At 47.0% G+C, this 18,647-nt stretch overlaps 1 protein-coding gene across 15 annotated transcripts in view; it reads right to left on the bottom strand.

The window, feature by feature from the left end:
• The window catches only part of ATP10A (ATPase phospholipid transporting 10A (putative)), a 172,399-nt gene that overhangs the window by 24,336 nt on the left and 129,416 nt on the right, over window positions 1–18,647 (bottom strand). For 10 of the 15 annotated variants that reach the window (XR_014071884.1, XR_014071881.1, XR_014071883.1 and 7 more), the window contains 4 exons: window positions 17,575–17,827; window positions 11,531–11,727; window positions 9,820–10,014; window positions 7,471–8,038 (listed from right to left, as the gene is read on the bottom strand). Coding sequence is in view for 9 of the 15 variants with exons in the window: in XM_081552048.1 (XP_081408174.1) it covers window positions 7,471–8,038; window positions 9,820–10,014; window positions 11,531–11,727; window positions 17,575–17,827 (1,213 nt within the window). In the remaining 6 variants the exon portion in view is untranslated. Of the gene's footprint in view, window positions 1–7,470; window positions 8,039–9,819; window positions 10,015–11,530; window positions 11,728–17,574; window positions 17,828–18,195; window positions 18,343–18,647 lie in introns of all 15 variants that reach the window. The other 5 variants (XR_014071879.1, XR_014071880.1, XM_081552045.1 and 2 more) reach the window with 1 other exon arrangement.

Here is an 18,647-nt window from a genome sequence, read left to right as displayed (position 1 = left end):
ACCTCGTCAGACTTCTGGGTCAAGATGGCAGAGTAGAAGGATGTGCGCTCATCTCCTCCTGCGAGAGCACCAAAATTGCAACTAGTTGTTGAACAACCATTGACAGGAGGATGCTGGAACCCACTAAAAAAGATACCCCACATCCAAAGACAAAGAAGAAGCCGCAGTGAGATGGTAGGAGGGGCGCAATCACAAGAAAATCAAATCCCATACCTGCTGGGTGGGTGACCCACAAACTGGAGAACAATATCATAGAAGTTTTCTCACTGCTGTGAAGGTTCTGAACCCCACATTGGGTTTTCCAGCCTGGGGATACAACAAAGGGACTGGGGATCCCCAGGGAATCTGACCTTGGAGGCCAGTAGGATTTGACTACAGGCCTTGCATAGGACGGGGGGAAACAGAGACTCCAGTCTTAGAAGGTACAAACAAAACCTTGCATTCACCAAGACACAGGGAAAGGAGCAGTGACCCCAAAGGGGACCGAACCAAAACTACCTGCTAGTATTGGAGGGTCTCCTGTGGGCGCGTGAGTCAGCAGGGCTCCCCACAGGGCTGGGGGCACTGGCGGCAGCAGGCCGGGAAGGGCCCCCTTGACGTAAACCCTCTTGGAGTTCTCCATTAACCCTACCATGGAGCCCAGCAACTACCAGGGAGGGAGTGAAACCCCACCCGTCAGCAGATAATTGGATTACAGCCTTACTGAGCAAGGCCCTGCCCACCAGAGCAAGATCCAGTTTTACCCACTGCCAGTCCCTGGCATCAGGAAGCTTACACAAGCCTCTTAGCCTGCTCCATGAGAGAGCAGACAGAAGAAGCAAGAAACACAGAACCACAGTAACTAAAACAAAAACCATATCACAGGAAGTCAATCAGCATAAAAAAGCAGAAAGTTATATTCCAGATGAAGGGACAAGATAAAACCCCAGAAAAACAACTAAATAAAGTGGAGATAGGCAACCTTCCAGAAAAAGAATTCAGGGTAATGATAGTGAAGATGATGCAGGATCTCGGGAAAACAACGGAGGCAAAGATGGAGACGATGCAAGAAATGTTTCCCAAAGACATAGAAGAACTAAAGAACAAACAAACAGGGATGAATAAATACACTAGAAGGAATCAAGAGCAGAATAACTGAGGCAGGAGAATGGAAAAATGACCTGGAGGACAGAATGGTGGAAATCACTGCCGCAGAACAGACATCAGAAAAAAGAATGAAAAAAAAATGTAGACAGCCTAAGGGACCTCTGGGACAGCATTAAGTGCACCAACATTTGCAGTACAGGGGTCCCAGTAGGAAAGAGAGAAAGGACCTGAGAAAAGGCTTGAAGAGGTAAGAGCTGAAAACGTCCCTAACACGGGAGAGGAAACAGTCAACCAAGTCCAGGAAGCACAGAGAGTCCCAGGCCGGATAAACCCAAGGAGAAACACACCCAGACACACAGTAATCAAACTGACAAAAACTAAAGACAAATACAAAATATTAAATGCAACAGAGGAGAAATGACAAATAACAAACAAGCTACAGCTGATTTCTCAACAGAAACTTTACAAGCCAGAGGGAACGCACATATATTTAAAGTGATGAAAGGGAAGAACCTACAACCAAGAATACTCTACCCAGCAAGACTCTTCAGATTTGATGGAGAAACTGAAAACTTTCCAGACAAACAAAAGTTAAGAGAATTTAGCACCAGCTTTATAATAAATGCTAAAGGAACTTCTCTAGGCAGGAAACACAAGACATGGAAAAGACCTACACAAAATAAACCCAAAACAATTAAGAAAATGCTAATAAGACCATACATATTGATAATTATCTTAAATGTAAATGGATTAAATGTACCAACCAAAAGATATAGACTGGCTGGGCAGATGAAAACATGTATGGACATGCATGCACTCACCACATCACTCTGCTTGATCCCCCAAACTGTATGAAATTATTTTATATTGTTAAGTTGTGAAAGTGACAGTCACTCAGTCATGTCCAACTCTTTGTGACCCCATACAGTCCATGGAATTCTCCAGGTCAGGATACTGGAGTGGATAGCCTTTTCTTTCTCTAGGGATCTTCCCAACCCACATTGTTAAGTTAATCATGTTCATATTGTTAAGTTAATCATTTCAATAAATATATATATACACATATATAAAGAAAAAATAAACTAAAAATTTTTTGTCTGGCTATTGATTGTGATAACTGATAAACATCTTTCACTATTACGATCAAGTAACTATGACACCACTTAACACCACTGATTCATAATTGGTCAGCAGAAAAATAATGGACCTCTCTATCACCAAAACTATCATTTAATAGAAAAACCTGTAATCACTTTTTAAAATCCAGATGCATATCAGAATTATCTTCAAATTTTTTGAAAAATACAAATGGTCAGGTATTGCTTTTTTTTCCTCCAGACCTCCAGATATGTTTCCAGTGAGCAATCATGTTTAAGAACAACTCGGCTATATGATGATATTTTACTTTTATCCAGTTTGTTTTACTTTTTCTATTTCATATTCACTGCTCCTATTTTATTTAGTTTATGTTTTCCAATTTCTCCATCTCTTCTTTTTGTGTGTGTTCTTTTCAAGCCTTTATCAAGCATAGTAGAAAAGCTTTTGTATACATATATGTAAATAATCTGCATAATATACATATTTTAGAAAACTTACAAATTTTTGCCTAACTAAAAAATGTATGACATTTTGATTCCACTTGTTTGACTAGTATGAACAGAATGCTAGATTTCTAATTAAAAAAATAGATATGCATCAAGCAACAAAGGTTTACTCTACAGCACAGGGAACTATAGTTTTATAGTTTCCTATAATAGTATAATAAAATTTTATATTATCTTATAATAATCTATAATGGAAAATAATTTCAAAAATAATATATGTGTATATGTATAACTGAATCACCTTTTGTGCACTTGAAACACTGTAATTCAATTATACTTCAATAAATATATATTAAGAAAAATTTAAAATAAAAAAAAGAAACTCATTGTATTTTGGCTATTTTTAATGTCACTTGTTGAAATGAGAATTTCACATAACAAAACAGCATAAAGAGTAATCAATTTATAACAGAGAAAAAATATTTTTTAATCTTAAAAACACAAGGTGTTTACTTATATACAGAAATCCTTTTGAATTTCTGAAAGTCAGATGTTTTACTTAAAGGCTTGATCGTATAGAAAGCATATGCAGAACATTTTAAAGAAAATGCTTTAAGTGTCTAGAACTTAAAATTTTTTCATGATCTATTTACAGAAATATTTTTCAAATGACTAGTAATTTAATAGTCTATGGTTTACAGTATTATTTTGCAGTGTTTGTACACTGATTCATAGAATACAGTAATATTTTCCACAATGAAAAATATTATTTGACTTGCCCTTAAAACTATCTGAACTTTATTTTGTTTCATTAGTTGAGGATTTGTGCAAGGCAGGAGATCAACACAAATGTCCTAATTTATACAGTGGTTTAGAAGACTTTTGCTACAATAATGAGAGAAACTTGTCAGACAGGTAAAATCTAGATAATTCTACATACTCTGAGGAATCCATGCCAGGGCTGCCCTTGTTTGTAAATATGTGGAATGTTTCTTATTGCCTAAAAGCTTTTGTTCAAACTCAATACTGCATTTACTAGTATATTAGTTTCATTAGTAGGCTAGTTATCTGATCTCTAAGATAATGTTGGATGAATACACTTAACACTACTAAAGAAAAAAAAAAAAGTAATCTAGGACTTCCCTGGCAGTTTGGTGGCTGAGAAGCTGCCTGCCTAGGGAAAGCTGACTACAAGCCCAGTCAGCTCTCTGCTACAGGACCTGGGAGAAACGCTGTTAACCTTCTAGATCTATGCTCTCCATGGAGAAGACAGTCCCCTTAACAGACCAAAGACTGGTCCCCTGGGGGAAAAAATCATATTGCAAATAAAGCACAGATATATGTACAGTACATAAATATATAGCATATCAATGGCATTAAAATGTCATGGAGAAATAGTTAGAAAAAAAATATCTAAAAAGATTCCTTAAGGGGGCAATAAATGAAAAAAAGAGTGAAAAAAGGAAAACACTGCCCTACATTGCTTTGGTTAGGAATATAAATTTCCTGAAAAGATGACATGGAATGTCATGTTAATCTTGAATAACTCCTGTTATTTACTCCTGTAAACTCCACTTACTCCTGTTATTGTGATAGTATTATTCCAGATTCTGACTATAATTTGAGCAAAGACATGTCTAACCGAGAGACTCTGGAATTAACACTAACGAAGCACTTGAGTTGTCCAAGGGGGGAGGGAAGCTTGCGCTCCAGGGAAGGAGCAGGGTGCAGGGGCTGTGATGCTGCTGTTAACTACAGTGGCCCAAACTAAACTAGAGAGGGAAGGCAGGGTGGGCACTGGGGACCCAGGATGCCCTGGACGGGGGCGAGGTTACACACCACACTGACTTCTGTGCAGGCTGACGGCCACCCAGCCCAGCAGGGAGAAGTGGTGACCTTGCCCAGCCCTCCTCCTCTACACCTGCCCTTGGAGGAGGGTGGAGTCATCACAACCTCTCCATACAAAGTGACACCGGGACTGAACCTCAGGTAAGTGCATCTTAACAAGAAGAGACCAGAGAGAAGGGAAGGGATCTAGCGCGTACTTTCTTCCTGGAACACACCAGGCACTGCGCTGGGGCTTGGACGGGGTTCCTGGGAGGTCAGCACCCTGATTTCCTTTGTACCGATGGGAAAAGAGGCACTAGGAGAGTGATATGTCCAGGGTCACCCCAGCCCGTAAATGCAGAGTTGGGATTTGAACAGAGGTCTGTAGGTAACGGGTGGTAGTGCCAGGGCAGGTGAGAGGCAGCCTGCGAATATGGCACAGTGCCCATGCACAGTCAGCTTAGCCTCCTTGTGCCTTTTATGTAAAAGTGTTGTGAGCTCTCTGAAGAAGGTATTGAACACTCAGAATGCCCCCCTCACTTTATCGCCTGCACAAAGGAGCGCAGCTTGGCCATATACAGGACCGCTCTGCTCCATACCCCACCCACCCCATTCCCAAAGTGAAAGCTGAATGATTTATGCACAATGTCAAGGTGTCACTGATGACTTCGGGATCACCCCAGGGCCATCCCTTTTCTTGAAAAACCACTGGGGGCTCTGGACATCCTGAATCTTAAATTGCCTGGTATCTGTATGTAGCTTTGACCTATCCAAACCTATGTGAAGGGCATGCTGCTTGGAAATTCTCAGAGGAAGGCAGAGAGCCACAGAAACTGTTTATTTTTAAGGTGCCCCCTTCAATGTCATGGTTTGGGCACTGCCACGCTTTGACCTGTTTCCTCCATGGTGTGATAGATGGAAGGCTCTGTTTCTTGTCTGTAGTTAATTACTCCCAGAGACCCGCAGGAGGAGGCTGGTGCAAACAGGAAGGCTACACTGGGGCTGCAGGACCACGTGGAGAGGCCTCGGAAGCTCCCCAGTGTGCACATGGGCTCTCTGCACCCCCAACCCTGACTCTGAGTGATAGAAGTTTCGTTTGTGCTTTGTCTAGAAATTTGAGGCTTTCTACTCATTGCTCTCGTGCCCGTGTGTACCTCAGCAGGCTCCCTACCCTCTCTCTGGAGCTGGGGGTGAGCCTCTCTTCCCATCCCACTCCAACCTGCTTGCTAGGACTGGTCTAGGTTTTTGTCTTATCCATGACCCACTGAACGTGGTAAAGTCTGAAATACAGGGTTCATTAAATTGTCTTTAATACAAGGCTGCGGGATAGGACAAAAGTGGTATTTTTGCAGTAGAATAAAATCTGCTCAGATAATTGCCATACCTATCTGTTTTCCTTTTGCATGGTTGAAAAATCAAATTTCAGGATGAAAGAGGTTCCCATAATTCAAAATCAGGCTCTAAATTGAATTCTAAGTCTACCCTAAGCAGAAGGACCGTAGAGTTGGGAAGGCAAAACCCTGTCTTGCAGTAGGTCATTCCCAGATAGACCATTCAAACAACTTTCAGACACATCTCCGATTCGCTCAGCTGCCTTTGGGAGGCAACAGCTCCTTGACAGGAAAATGGATTTCCCATCCTGTGCACTTTCCCTTAATTGGAAACAGAGTCTGGTCCTGAGGCACTGAGATCGAGACAAGAGGACCGCGGGAAGCAAAGGCATCCCCTAGCTCTGTTCCAGAGCCCAGAAGGGCATATCCAGCAGACGGAGTTTCACATGGGGGTACCGAGAGCTGTTTCCAGGACACAGCAGAGAGGCGGGCTGTGGTCCCTCCCCCATCTACCATTTACCCTGCCCTTCTCCCCTGGAGGTCAGATATGTCCTCCTTTGTCCTCTGGGCACAGGGATAGGGGTCACCAGGTTTACTAGTGGGCCCTGGGTCTTCCCTCTCCCAAGTCCCAGAAGCATTTCTATCTAGAAAGAGGTACAAGTCATCTGCTAAACAAAGTTCTACCTTCTGTAACAGTGGTTTCTGACCTACTTTTTTTCACCCTCAATGTTGCATGAAGTCAAGTGTTGCAGGGAAGAGTCAATTCTGACTTCATGCTGGAACTACTTCTTTGACCTGGTTTTTGTTGCTTTTGCTGTTATAATCATACATAATGGCCTGCCTCCAGAGGACCCTGCCCCTCTGCCTGACTGGCAAACTGAAGGATCTTTGTTCACCTCAAGAGAGATAATCTGACCCTGCCCACTGGTGAATGGATGCAAGGAAAAAGAGATTCCTTCCCAGATATTGGCCATTCCCAGAGATTTTCTGCAAGACCGATGGCCCTTTTTACTTCACTTCTCCTCTCTCTCTCTATTCTGCCTTTGACTTGAGTTCCTTATTGCTTCTCTCTCTGGTTCTATAAAAGAACCTGGCATCCAGAAACCGACAACATGGTTCTTTTGAGACATTAGTCTGCCATCTTCTCGGTCTGCCAGCTTTCTGAATGAAGTCATATTCCTTGCCTCCACATCTCCTCTCTCGCATTCATTGCCCTGTCGTGCAGTGAGCAGAGCGAGCTTGGACTCAGTAAAACTGTGCAAAAGAGGCCAAGATGCAGCTTCTTGGCCCAAAGTCAGCCAGAGGCCAGCAGCCCTAACTGCAGGCTGAAGTCACTCCAGGTGGCTAAAATTCATGGCCTGGGTCTCACAGATGCACCAGGTCCAAGCAATGAGAGGCAGAAAGCAGCCTTTTGGGCTTTGTAGTCTAAAAGCTTTTAATCTTCATCCCCAGAGTCAGACCTGATGCAGGGCCTCACCCGCAGTAATTTCAGACCTCACAGAACTTCTGAGGCAAGTTCAGGCTCCCAAGCTCCCCATCTGCTGGAATCTCCCCCACCCTCCATTCTAGCCCAAACCCTTGCGAGCAGGAAAATGCCACCCAGAGAGGCAAAGCTCTGCTGTGGGGAGGGGTGGTTTCTCAGGAACCCCCGCAGCGGGGAGCTGCCCGCGGGTCGCAGGTACCTGTGGAGCAGGGCAGCAGGAGGTCCATGACCACCGAGTCGGCGCCCTTGGTGTACACGTTGATCTCGTCCGTGAGGGGGTGCCTGATTACCACCGACATCCTCTTGCGGATGGAGTCGAAGCCCAGCGTGTGCAGGAGCTCGAAGGTGAGCCTGCCCAGGTGGGGCAGCTCCACCGACACCTGGTCGTGCAGCCGGCCCACGAGGGCGCAGCTGTAGGCGCGGGCGGCGTGCACGAGCGCCGCCTCGTCAGGGCTCTCGGCCTCGTAGCGCAGCTCTGGCCCGGGATCTGGCCCCGTCGCGGAGCGCTCTGCGGTCCAGCCGTCCGCCGCGCTGCTGTAGCCGTTGCTGTGGAGGCGCGGGGCCCCGGCGCCCAGCCTCTCCTCCAGCCTGAGCAGCGCGCCGTCGCTGGCCAGCGTGGACAGGAGGCCGGCCTTGGGCGCGGACTTGGCGGCCACGCTCGCGTTCCCGACGCTGCCGCCGCCCAGAGTCAGGCGACTGGGCGTGAACCTCCGGAGGAAATCTTCGATGGTCTTCACCGGGGACTTGAGCTCGAAGCGCACCCTCACCTGGCAGGCAGCGATCAGAAGGCAGGTGAGGTGTCTCCCCAGAGGCCTCACCCCAACCCCACAGGGCTGCCCTCCACCCCCAGGGCTGCTGAGCGTGGATTTTCCACTTCCCCCTGAAAACTGCAACCAGAGCCAGCATGTCTTCCTCGAGACTACCCCTTGACTCTTCACAGCACCTCAACACAGGTTCTGCCACATGCATTCTTTCAGAATGTGACGGACTGTACCATAGGCCCTGGGCACTAGGTGGCCCGTGATGCCCAAGACTAGACTTTTGGACTGTGCCCTCATGGCAGTTCCCTTGCTTTTCAGAAACTTCCCAGAAATGAGCCTGCCGGGAACAAACCTTGCCTTTTTTTTTTCCAATTAAAAAAATCATTTAACAAAATTTATACCTTCTTTTGGAATTACGTCCATAAAAAATTTAAGTTTACACCAAATTTCCCAATCCCCAAAGAATCTTTCCTAGAGACACGTTTACATGCAGTCTGAGGATTCTGCTCCCTGCGTGGAGCTCACGCATATGTGACCGTGGGCACAACACTGTTCAGTCACGTCAGTTTCTCTTCCTTATTCAGTAACTGCAACAACACCTGGGTCAGTCAAGGAGGGTGTAGCCTAGAAACCAGACGCCTCTTCAGCACAGTGCTCCGGAGGAGCTGAAGAGGGTGGAGGAAGCGCCCCGGGGGACGCGGAGGCTGCTGAGAGCTGAGCTCCAGCAGGAAGCGACCCCCGTCCAGGGCTGGCGGCACAAGCATGTGGTCTCTGAGCGGCAGAGCCCCTTTGCTTGAGACCCACTGGGCCCCCGGGGCTTCCCCAGGCGAGTGAGGTGTGAGCAGAGCCCGGAGGGGTCCCGTTGCTGCCACCGCAGAGAGGCAAGGGGTCCCTGTTCACCCTTCGTCACCCACCAGCGGCTTCACCAGCAGCACCTGCTGCCAGGGCTGGACTGAGAAAGGGGCCTGGGAGAGTCGGGGCAACGTCAGGAGACAGGCCTACGGCGTGCATCCCGTCCAAGAACCTTCACGTGTGTCCATTTAAGAGTTGCTTGGCTGTACACGCTCAGCCATGCTTAGGTGCACCCTCCCTCCTGGCCCACCTGGAGGAGTGCTTGGCTTACAGAGGCTCCTTTCACACATGAAGCGTTCCTCTCTTTGGAGAAAATCTTAATGTTAAGCCAAACAAAACCCAACTTGGGTGCTGTTATGTTTCCACCACCTTAAGTAACTTGCCACTGACTCTCAACTACTTTCTGAACGCCAGTGTTTTAACAACCTTTATTAACATCACGTATGTTTCCTGTGTGCCAAACCCTACTCTGAGACCTTTCTCTAAATCCTACCACCGCCCCACATCCCAGAGGGGAGTCTGAGACACAGGAGGGGACTGGCTCATACTGACGATGCAAGTTCAGGCAGCTCCTCCCAGAGTCCCAGCCTGTCCTCCACGCTCCGAGGCTCTGGTCAGCATGGAGGCAGCCAGCCCCCAGCCCCCGCCCGCCTCCAGCCCCACCTGGACGCTCTGTGCCCGCCGTACCCCAGGCTCAGTAGCCGTCTCAGGCTGGCCGTGCTCTCCCTCTTGACCACAATGCTGGCGTCCGCCTACCGTAGTCTGGGGATGTCCCTGCAGAGCTGCGGAGCTGGTGTGCCCCGTCTGAAGCCCTCAGTGCTCCCCCAAAAGCTGAGAGTGGTGCGCAGTGACCCAGGCTCCCTCTCAGGAAGACAGACATCGCATCCAGGGCCAGGGCCTCTGTGGGCTTCCAGGACGGAAGCTCCAGAACTTGCCTTTTGTCGTGGCTGATCCGGGGACGTGACCACCACTGTGTTGCAGATGGTGAGCGCAATGAAGAAGTCAAGAATGTCAGACAGCTCGGGCGAGAGGCGGTCCAGCGGGCGCTCCTGGTGCCTCGCGAAGGCCAGGCACCTGGCACACTCACGCACCTTCTCCAGCAGCTTCGGGTCGGGCGTGATGTCCTTCTCCTGTGGAGGACACGGAGGCCGAGGGTCAGTCTGACCCAGCGACCTGCCAACTGTTCCTTTGGTGCTTGACTATTTAGGGAACCTTGATTTTACCAGAAGCTGTAAACAGACCTGCACCTCACACATACATGTCACTTTATAATGAGAAATTACATATCATCCTAATTGTGTAAGAATGTACAGCCTACAAATGAAATGAAATGCATATATTTTTATATATAAAGTACGTATGTTCTATTTATCAAATAATATCTCTAAGAATGTATGTTACAAAGTAACATTTCTTACTCAGAAAGATTTGGAGAAATAAGAGAATCATAGGAAAAATGTAGCAGGTCTCCATCACACCACCTCACAGTAATATATACTTTTTGAAAAACATGCTTCTCTGCTTTTCCTTCATCTTTTTTTTCTATACATTTACGTTTTAATCAAAATGCTGCTGCTGCTGCTAAGTTGCTCAGTCACGTCCGACTCTTAGCGACCCCATGGACTGCAGCCTACCAGGCTCCTCCGCCCATGGGATTTTCTAGGCAAGAACACTGGAGTGGGTTGCCATTGCCTTCTCCGTTTAATCAAAATACTTTATATGTAAATGGCAGTTTCCATGTCTACAAAAACATTATATTGCCTCAACTTTACCAGGCCTTTAACATCCTTTTGAAAACATACTTTTTAATAGCTTCAAAACAGACATACCATAATTTGACCATTCCTTTATCACTGGGTACATTTCTTCACTGTTTTATTGATGTAATTGACAAACTGATAAGCTTCTATGCACAGAAATTCTTCACTAAATCAATAACTACCTAGGTCAAAGAGTTGTTTAGTTGCCAAGTCGTGTCTGACATTTTTGGAATATTTCAAATATTTCTGACCCGTACTGACTGTAAAATCAGTATCAGGAAAGGCTGGGAGAGCTTTCCAGCACAGTCTCCCCGCTGCCTGAGGTGAGAGCTCCCTGTCACATACCCTGTGCAAACCCACCAGCCAACGACCCGGAGTCTAGGTGACCTCTATTCAAATGGCACCTTCTGTATAGGTTTCCAAGGACATAAAAGAATGAGGCCACCGTACGTGAGAACAGATTCTCCCTCACTGAAAGGATCTTTTAGAGGTTGTCACTGATGCACTTCTGGAAACTTCCCTACCAGAGAATGGTCCATAAATGTTTGGGCAGCTGACAAGGGAAGGGATGGATTTGGGCTCATCTAATTCAAACGCTTTTTCTTTAATTTAACTTGGGTTTTTTCACAGCTGTCACCTTGCCCTGATGTACTCATCTTGTAGGGCAGGATGGACTTGCTTTCCGTCCCCCATCCGAATGGTCCCTCGCAGTTCCCAGCGAGAAGTATGGGGAGGTGGCTGTGTTGGTGTTTCGGGAAAGATTCCGTGGAGTGGGGAGAAGACACTGGCCAGAAAAACGCTCCCCAACGGAACAGAGGAAGCCCCACACAGAAGCGTGGACGCCTTTGGTGACGAGGGGCGGTGACGGGAGGGCAGGGGGACTCACCATGGGGCTGCTGAAGGCCGTGAGCTCGGTCAGCATGCTGACGCGGCGGGCCTCGGCACGGCTGCCGGAGCGCCGGTGCCCCCTGCTGCTCTGGCCTGGGCGGCCCCCGGGGCCCCCTCGCAGGGGCAGCGAGCCCCCCCTGGGGACCACCTCCTCCTCCTCTGAGTCTGCCTCCTGGTACCTGGCCAGACGTTGGGCTGCGGAGAGAGGAACAAGTCACACTTCGTGGGGAAGCCGGGCGTGAAACTGAGGGATCTGGGTTCCAATGAGGCGCACGCTGGGTATCCCCAGGCCCTCTCCCTCTTCTCTCTGACGGTGAGACCATGTTTGACAGGGGTTTCCACGGAGGGACGAGGGCCACTCTCATTTACATGTACCTTCAGTGAACCCACAGGGCTTACATTCTCAACTCCACTTTGCAGATGAGAAGGCTGAGTCTCAGCTTGTTAAGATCAGGATGCAGGGGTGAGGATGTCGCCCAGGCCCACAAATTGCCAGGGCATGGGCTGTCATGCGGGCCAGGCCCTGAGCTCAGCATCTTCCTTGGGAAGACTTTTCTTTAGAGATAAGGAAAGGGGTCCAACTAGTCCATCCTAAAGGAAACCAGTCCTGAATACACATTGGAAGGACTGATGCTGAAGCTGAAACTCCAATACTTCGGCTACCTGATGCGAAGAGCTGACTCATTGGAAAAGACCCTGATGCTAGGAAAGATTGAAGGCGAGAGGAGAAGGGTATGACAGGCGATGAGATGGTTGGATGGCATCAGCAACCCGATGGACATGAGTTTGAGTAAGCTCCACGAGTTAGTGATGGACAGGGAGGCCTGGTGTGCTGCAGTCCACAGGGTCACAAAGACTCGGACACGACTGAGCGACTGAACTGACTGAAGAAAAGGCAAGTCACCTGCCCATGGCCACCCGGCGGTGTAACTGCCAACCCCAGGATTCCTAATCCCAGGATTAGGAATCAGGAGCTCCTAATCCCAGGAAAAGACTCCAGCACACACTGGCCCTAAGCTCGCACCTCGGCCACCCGGCGTTGTGGTGCTGAGAGGGTGGCAGGGAAGGGCAGAGCCAGGACCGGGCCTGTCCAGCTCCTGGGCTTGAACACTACAAGTGTGGTGTCAGCCTCCCGGGGCACACCGGCCTGCCCACGCTCCCACAGCAGTGCTAGATGTTGGCCTGAGAGTGGCTGTCCCTCATGCCACCGCTGATGTGTCTGTGTTGTGTGAACGGGCAGCAGTGGCCTGTGATGCCCTCAAGGTCCTTAGGGAAGATGGCGACAAGAGGCAGCTGATGCTTGACCCTGGTCCTTGCACCGTTACCAGGACACGAGGCAGAGACAGATGCGCCTATGGTCTGTGTGGCCAGTTCAAGTACATGTGAGCTGGGCTCACTGTGAAGAGCCAAACTGACCTGAATTCATCTTACTAACTGATCTGAGATGTTAGACCATGGCAGCACCCGCTGAGGGAGACCGTGGCCCTGGGGGTCACTGATCATTGCTCTTTCTTAAAACATACTTCAGATACACCTGGCTGTTTCTACCTTCCCCGGCAATGCTTTCCTGTGTCTTCTGGGGTGATGGACTGCTCTGGTTTTATGGTAAGCATCTGACAACTCTCAAAATCCTTCTGTAATCTTAGTGGAATTCTGCGCACGGAGCCCCAGTTCCAGTTTAATGGCTGACTTTAGACCTGGTCCTCTGAGTCCTTCACAACCAGGCTGAGTTCTGCTTTTAGGACTCCAAGCTGTTCTGCACAAGTCCGAGGAGTCAGGGAAGGGGCAAGCGTGGATGGATGGGACACTGTTCCTGACCATTTATCATTGGGTGGCAAATAAAACATTAAACAAATTGGATATGTTCCTATGCCTTCTATAAGCTTCCATAAACCTATTATCCTTACCCATTAGAGGGCAGACAGAATTAAAACCACAATCGCAGAAAACTAACCAAACTGATCACATGGACCACAGCCTTGTCTAACTCAATGAAACTAAGCCATGCTGTGTGGGGCCACCCAAGACAGATGGGTCATGGTGCAGAGTTCTGACAAAACTTGGTCCAGTGGAGAAGGGCATGGCAAACCACTTCAATATTCTTGCCTTGAGAACCCCATGAACAGTATGAAAAGGCAAAAAGATAGGACACCGAAAGATGAACTCCCCAGGTCAGCAGGTGCCCAGTATGCTACTGGAGATCAATGGAGAAATAACTCCAGAAAGAATGAAGGGATGGAGCCAAAGTGAAAACAACACCCACTTGTGGATGTGACTGGTGATGGAAGTAAAGTCGGATGCTGTAAAGAACAATACTGCATAGGAACCTGGAATGTTAGGTCCATGAATCAAGGCAAATTGGAAGTGGTCAAACAGGAGATGGCAAGAGTGAACATTGACATTTTAGGAATCAGTGAACTAAAATGGACTGGGACGGGTGAATTTAACTCAGATGACCATTATAACTACTATTGTGGCCAGGAATCCCTTAGAAGAAATGGAGTAGCCATCATAGTCAACAGAAGAGTCTGAAATGCAGTAGGTGGATGCAGTCTCAAAAATGACAGAATCATCTCTGTTTATTTCCAAGGCAAACCATTCAGTATCACAGTAATCCAAGTTTATGCCCTGACCAGTAATGCTGAAGAAGCTGAAGTTGAAAGGTTCTTAGAAGACCTACAAGACGTTCTAGAACTAACACCCAAATAAAAAGTCCTCTTCATTACAGGGGACTGGAATACAAAAGTAGAAGTCAAGAGCTACCTGGAGTAACAGGCAAATTTGGCCTTGGAGTACAAAACGAAGCTGGTCAAAAGTTAACAGAATTTTGCCAAGAGAACACCCTCTTCCAACAACACAAGAGACGACTCTACACATGGACATGACCAGATGGTCAATACCGAAATCAGACTGATTATATTCATTGCAGCCAAAGATGGAGCTCTATACAGTCAGCAAAAACAAGAGCCGACTGTGGCCAGGAGCCGACTGTGGCTCAGACCATGAACTCCTTATTGCCAAAGTCAGACTTAAATTGAAGAAAGTAGGGAAAACCACTAGAACATTCAGGTATGACCAAATCAATCCCTTACAGTGGAAGTGACAAATATATTCAAGGTATTAGATATGGAAGACAGAGTGCCTGAAGAAGTATAGAAAGAGGTTTGTGACACTGTACAGGAGGCAGTGATCAAGACCATCTCCAAGAAAAAGAAATGCAAAAAGGCAAAATGGTTGTCTGATGAGGCATTACAAATAGCTGAGAAAAGAAGAGAAGCTAAAGGCAAATGAGAAAAGGAAAGATATACCCATTTGAATGCACAGTTCCAAAGAATAGCAAGGAGAGATAAGAAAGCCTTCCTCAGCAACCAATGCAAAGAAATAGAGGACAACAATAGAATGGGAAAGACTAGAGATCTTTTCAAGAAAATTAGAGACACCAAGGGAACATTTCATGCAAAGATAAGTACAATAAAGGACAGAAATGGTATGGATCTAATAGAAGCAGAAGATATTAAGAAGAGGTGGCAAGAATACACAGAAGAACTGTACAAAAAAGATCTTCACGACCCAGATAACCATGATGGTGTGATCATTCACCTAGAGCCAGACATCCTGGAATGCAAAGTCAAGTGGGCCTTAGGAAGCATCACTATGAACAAAGCTAGTGGAGGTGATGGAGTTTCAGTTGACCTATTTCAAATCTTAAAAGATGTTGCTGTGAAAGTGCTACACTCAATATGCCAGGAAATTTGGAAAACACAACAGTGGCCACAGGACTGGAAAAGGTAAGTTTTCGTTCCAATCTCAAAGAAAGGCAATGCCAAAGAATGCTCAAACTACCACACAATTGCACTCATCTCACATGCTAGCAAAATAATGCTCAAAATTCTCCAAGCCAGGCTTCAACAGTACGTGAACTGTGAGCTTCCAGATGTTCAAGTTGGATTTAGAAAAGGCAGAGGAACCAGAGATCAAATTGCCAACATCCGCTGGACCATCGAAAAAGGAAGAGAGTTCCAGAAAAACATCTACTTTTGCTTCACTGACTACACCAAAGGCTTTGACTGTGTGGATCACAACAAACTGTGGAAAATTCTGAAAGAGAGGGGAATACCAGACCACCTGACCTGCCTCCTGAGAAATGTGTATGCAGGTCAAGAAGCAACAGTTAGAACAGGATATGGAACAACGCAATGTTCCCAAATCAGGAAAGGAGTACATCAAGGCTGTATCTTGTCGCCCTGGTTGTTTAGGTTATATGCAGAGTACCTCATGTGAAATGCCAGGCTAGATGAAGTACAAGCTGGAATCAAGATTTCCAGGAGAAATATCATTTACCTCAAATATGCAGATGACACCACCCTTATGGCAGAAAGCCAAGAGGAACTAAAGAGCCTCTTGATGAAAGTGAAAGAGGAGCATGAAAAAGTTGGCTTAAAACTCAACATTCAGAAAACTAAGATCATGGCATCCGGTCCCATCACTTCATGGCAAATAGATGGAGAAACAATGGAAACAGTGAGAGACTGTATTTTCTCGGGCTCCAAAATCACTGAAGATGGTAACTGCAGCCATGAAATTAAAAGATGCTTGCTCCTTAGAAGAAAAGCTATAACCAACCTAGACAGCATATTAAAAAGCAGAGACATTACTTTGCCAACAAAGGTCCATCTAGTCAAGGTTATGGTTTTTCCAGTAGTCATGTATGGATGTGAGAGTTGGACTATAAAGAAAGCTGAACACTGAAGAATTGAAGCTTTTGAACTGTGGTGTTGGAGAAGACTCTTGAGAGTCCCTTGGACTGCAAGGAGATCCAACCAGTCCACCCTACAGGAAATCAGTCCTGAATGTTCATTGGAAGGACTGACGCTAAAGCTGAAGCTCCAATACTTTGGCCACCTGATGCGAAGAACTGACTCATTAGAAAAATCCCCGATCCTGGGAAAGACTGAAGGCGGGAGGAGAAGGGGATGACAGAGGATGAGGTGGTTGGATGGCATCAATGAATCTATGGACATGAGTTTGAATAATGTCTGGGAGTTGGTGATGGACAGGGAAGCCTGGCGTGCTGCAGTCTATGGGGTTGCAGAGAGTCGGACACAACTGGGTGACTGAACTGAGTTATGCCTTCTGTTTATATCATTCATTTTAACATGGAGAATATGATGGATATCATGATAATTCTTGATTTTATAAAAGTCACAAAAATCTCATGCTTCCAACAGATCTTTCCCACCAAATGCCCCTAAGGCACAGCTTCCTATTGATGCCTCCTTGTTGTCCCCCTGTTCTGTATTTGCTTCTGTTTCTGCGGCAGGGTTTCTTTGATGTTCTGAGAGCCGTTCCAGGGACGAAGGGGAGTCCTGCTTGCAGAGCAGGTGCCCCCTCTCTGGGAGACATGATGGCCCCAGAGACACTCCTGTGGCATGGGGACCCTCTCCTGATTCAGATGGGGGGTGGGCTGCAGTCACTCCTCGACATGGGAAGCAGATGACTCCCCTGTGCATTCAGAGGAGACGGAGGGAGGCAGCCAAGAATGAGAAAGCAGGTGGGAGGAGGAACTGATGGCCCAAATTTCAAAGAGAGGTGACACTTCTCTCTGGGACATTGTATTTCATTGGAAAGAACACAGCATAGACTGCCCACTACCCTGCTGAGCATTTTGAGCTGATAACAAGGAAATCGATGGGTGGCAAATGAAACATTGCTTTGCCTCTTGGTGTGAGAGAGACCAAGTGTCTCTGATGTGAGTTCCTCAAAGTTTCCCTCCTTGGTTCTGCTCGTCTGGCAGAAAATGAGTGTTTAAGCAGATGCCCAGCACACCAGACAATGCAGGGAGCAGGGTGCCATCAGCGCTGAAAAGAGGGCGTTTCTGTAGATGCTGGTCCAGAGTTGCTTTGACAGCCTTTCTGTTTTATTCTCCCCCCCAAATCATCAATCCCTGAAGCTCTGTGTGTGTGTGTATGCATACACGCACAGGCATGCACCTCTGATAGCTCTCTGGTCCTGCCCAGATGGGATCTCTGTCCCCAGACTCACCATTTGCATCATGAGAATACTCTATGCCCGACACAGTGCATCTTCGGAAAACCATCTTGTTCTCAGTTAAAGTGCCGGTTTTGTCTGAGAAGATATACTGTATCTGCCCTAGGTCTTCCGTGATGTTCAGAGCTCGGCACTGCAGCTGCGCGTCTGTCTCCTCATCGTAGAGTTCTATATCCTGGTTAATGAAGTACACTTGGCACACTTTCACAATTTCAATAGAAACGTACAAGGAAACAGGGATCAAAACCTAGGAGACACAAAGCACGCAGAATGAATGACCCTGAGGACCTGTGAGCTGGGGATTGCAATTTAAATGACAAATAACTATAACTGCAAGTAAGTAGGGACTATACTGTACCTTTCAGGGCTTAAACAGGCTGGCTTAGAGTCAGTATTGTTAGACTATTAGAGTATTGGCAAAGAGTTTAAACTAGGACAGCCTATGGTGCCACAGAGAGGAAATCCACTATCATGTCTGGAAGCATGGAAACCAGGGCTTGTATGGAAGCAAGCATTTTCATGTTACTAAGCTGCACATGAGAGAAGCTAGGGAAGGAAAGAGAGAAACAAACACACAGCACAGTCAGAGTCCTCAAAAGCAAAGTCACCTCGCACCCAGGCTGAGCCGGGGCTCCCGACGGCAGGAGCTGCCCGCGCCGCAGACACACCCCACCGTGCAGGAGAGACAGTCTTTTCAGAGGCGGGTTCTGTGCCGAAGGACAGTCTCTGTGATCTTGTACAATACAGAGCAGAGGCAAGAGGCTTTGAGAAGAACAGTCACAGTTATGCTTTGACAATTCAAGAATAACCTTCATACAATCAACATTCAATTTTGTCTTTATTTGTGCAGTAACCGTGTTATGCTGATACTTACGGGTTCAGACTATCACATCCCGACTAACTGGGTTCTTTGGGTAACTTAAGTATATGTAAATGCAACGCCTACTACAGTACTAACTCAAGGCTAGAACAAAATTTGCATTCATAAAAGGAGACTAATTTGGAAAGTTAAATAAGACTATTGCCCCTTGTGTGAAGCACATGTAAAAGAGAGCAGAGCCCGCCTT

Source organism: Giraffa tippelskirchi, chromosome 12, assembly GCF_054371585.1.
Source record: "Giraffa tippelskirchi isolate mGirTip1 chromosome 12, T2T-mGirTip1v1.2.pri, whole genome shotgun sequence".
NCBI lineage: Eukaryota > Metazoa > Chordata > Mammalia > Artiodactyla > Giraffidae > Giraffa > Giraffa tippelskirchi.
The sequence above is the reverse complement of the archived record's forward strand: the minus strand, read 5'-3'. Positions and strand labels throughout refer to the sequence as shown.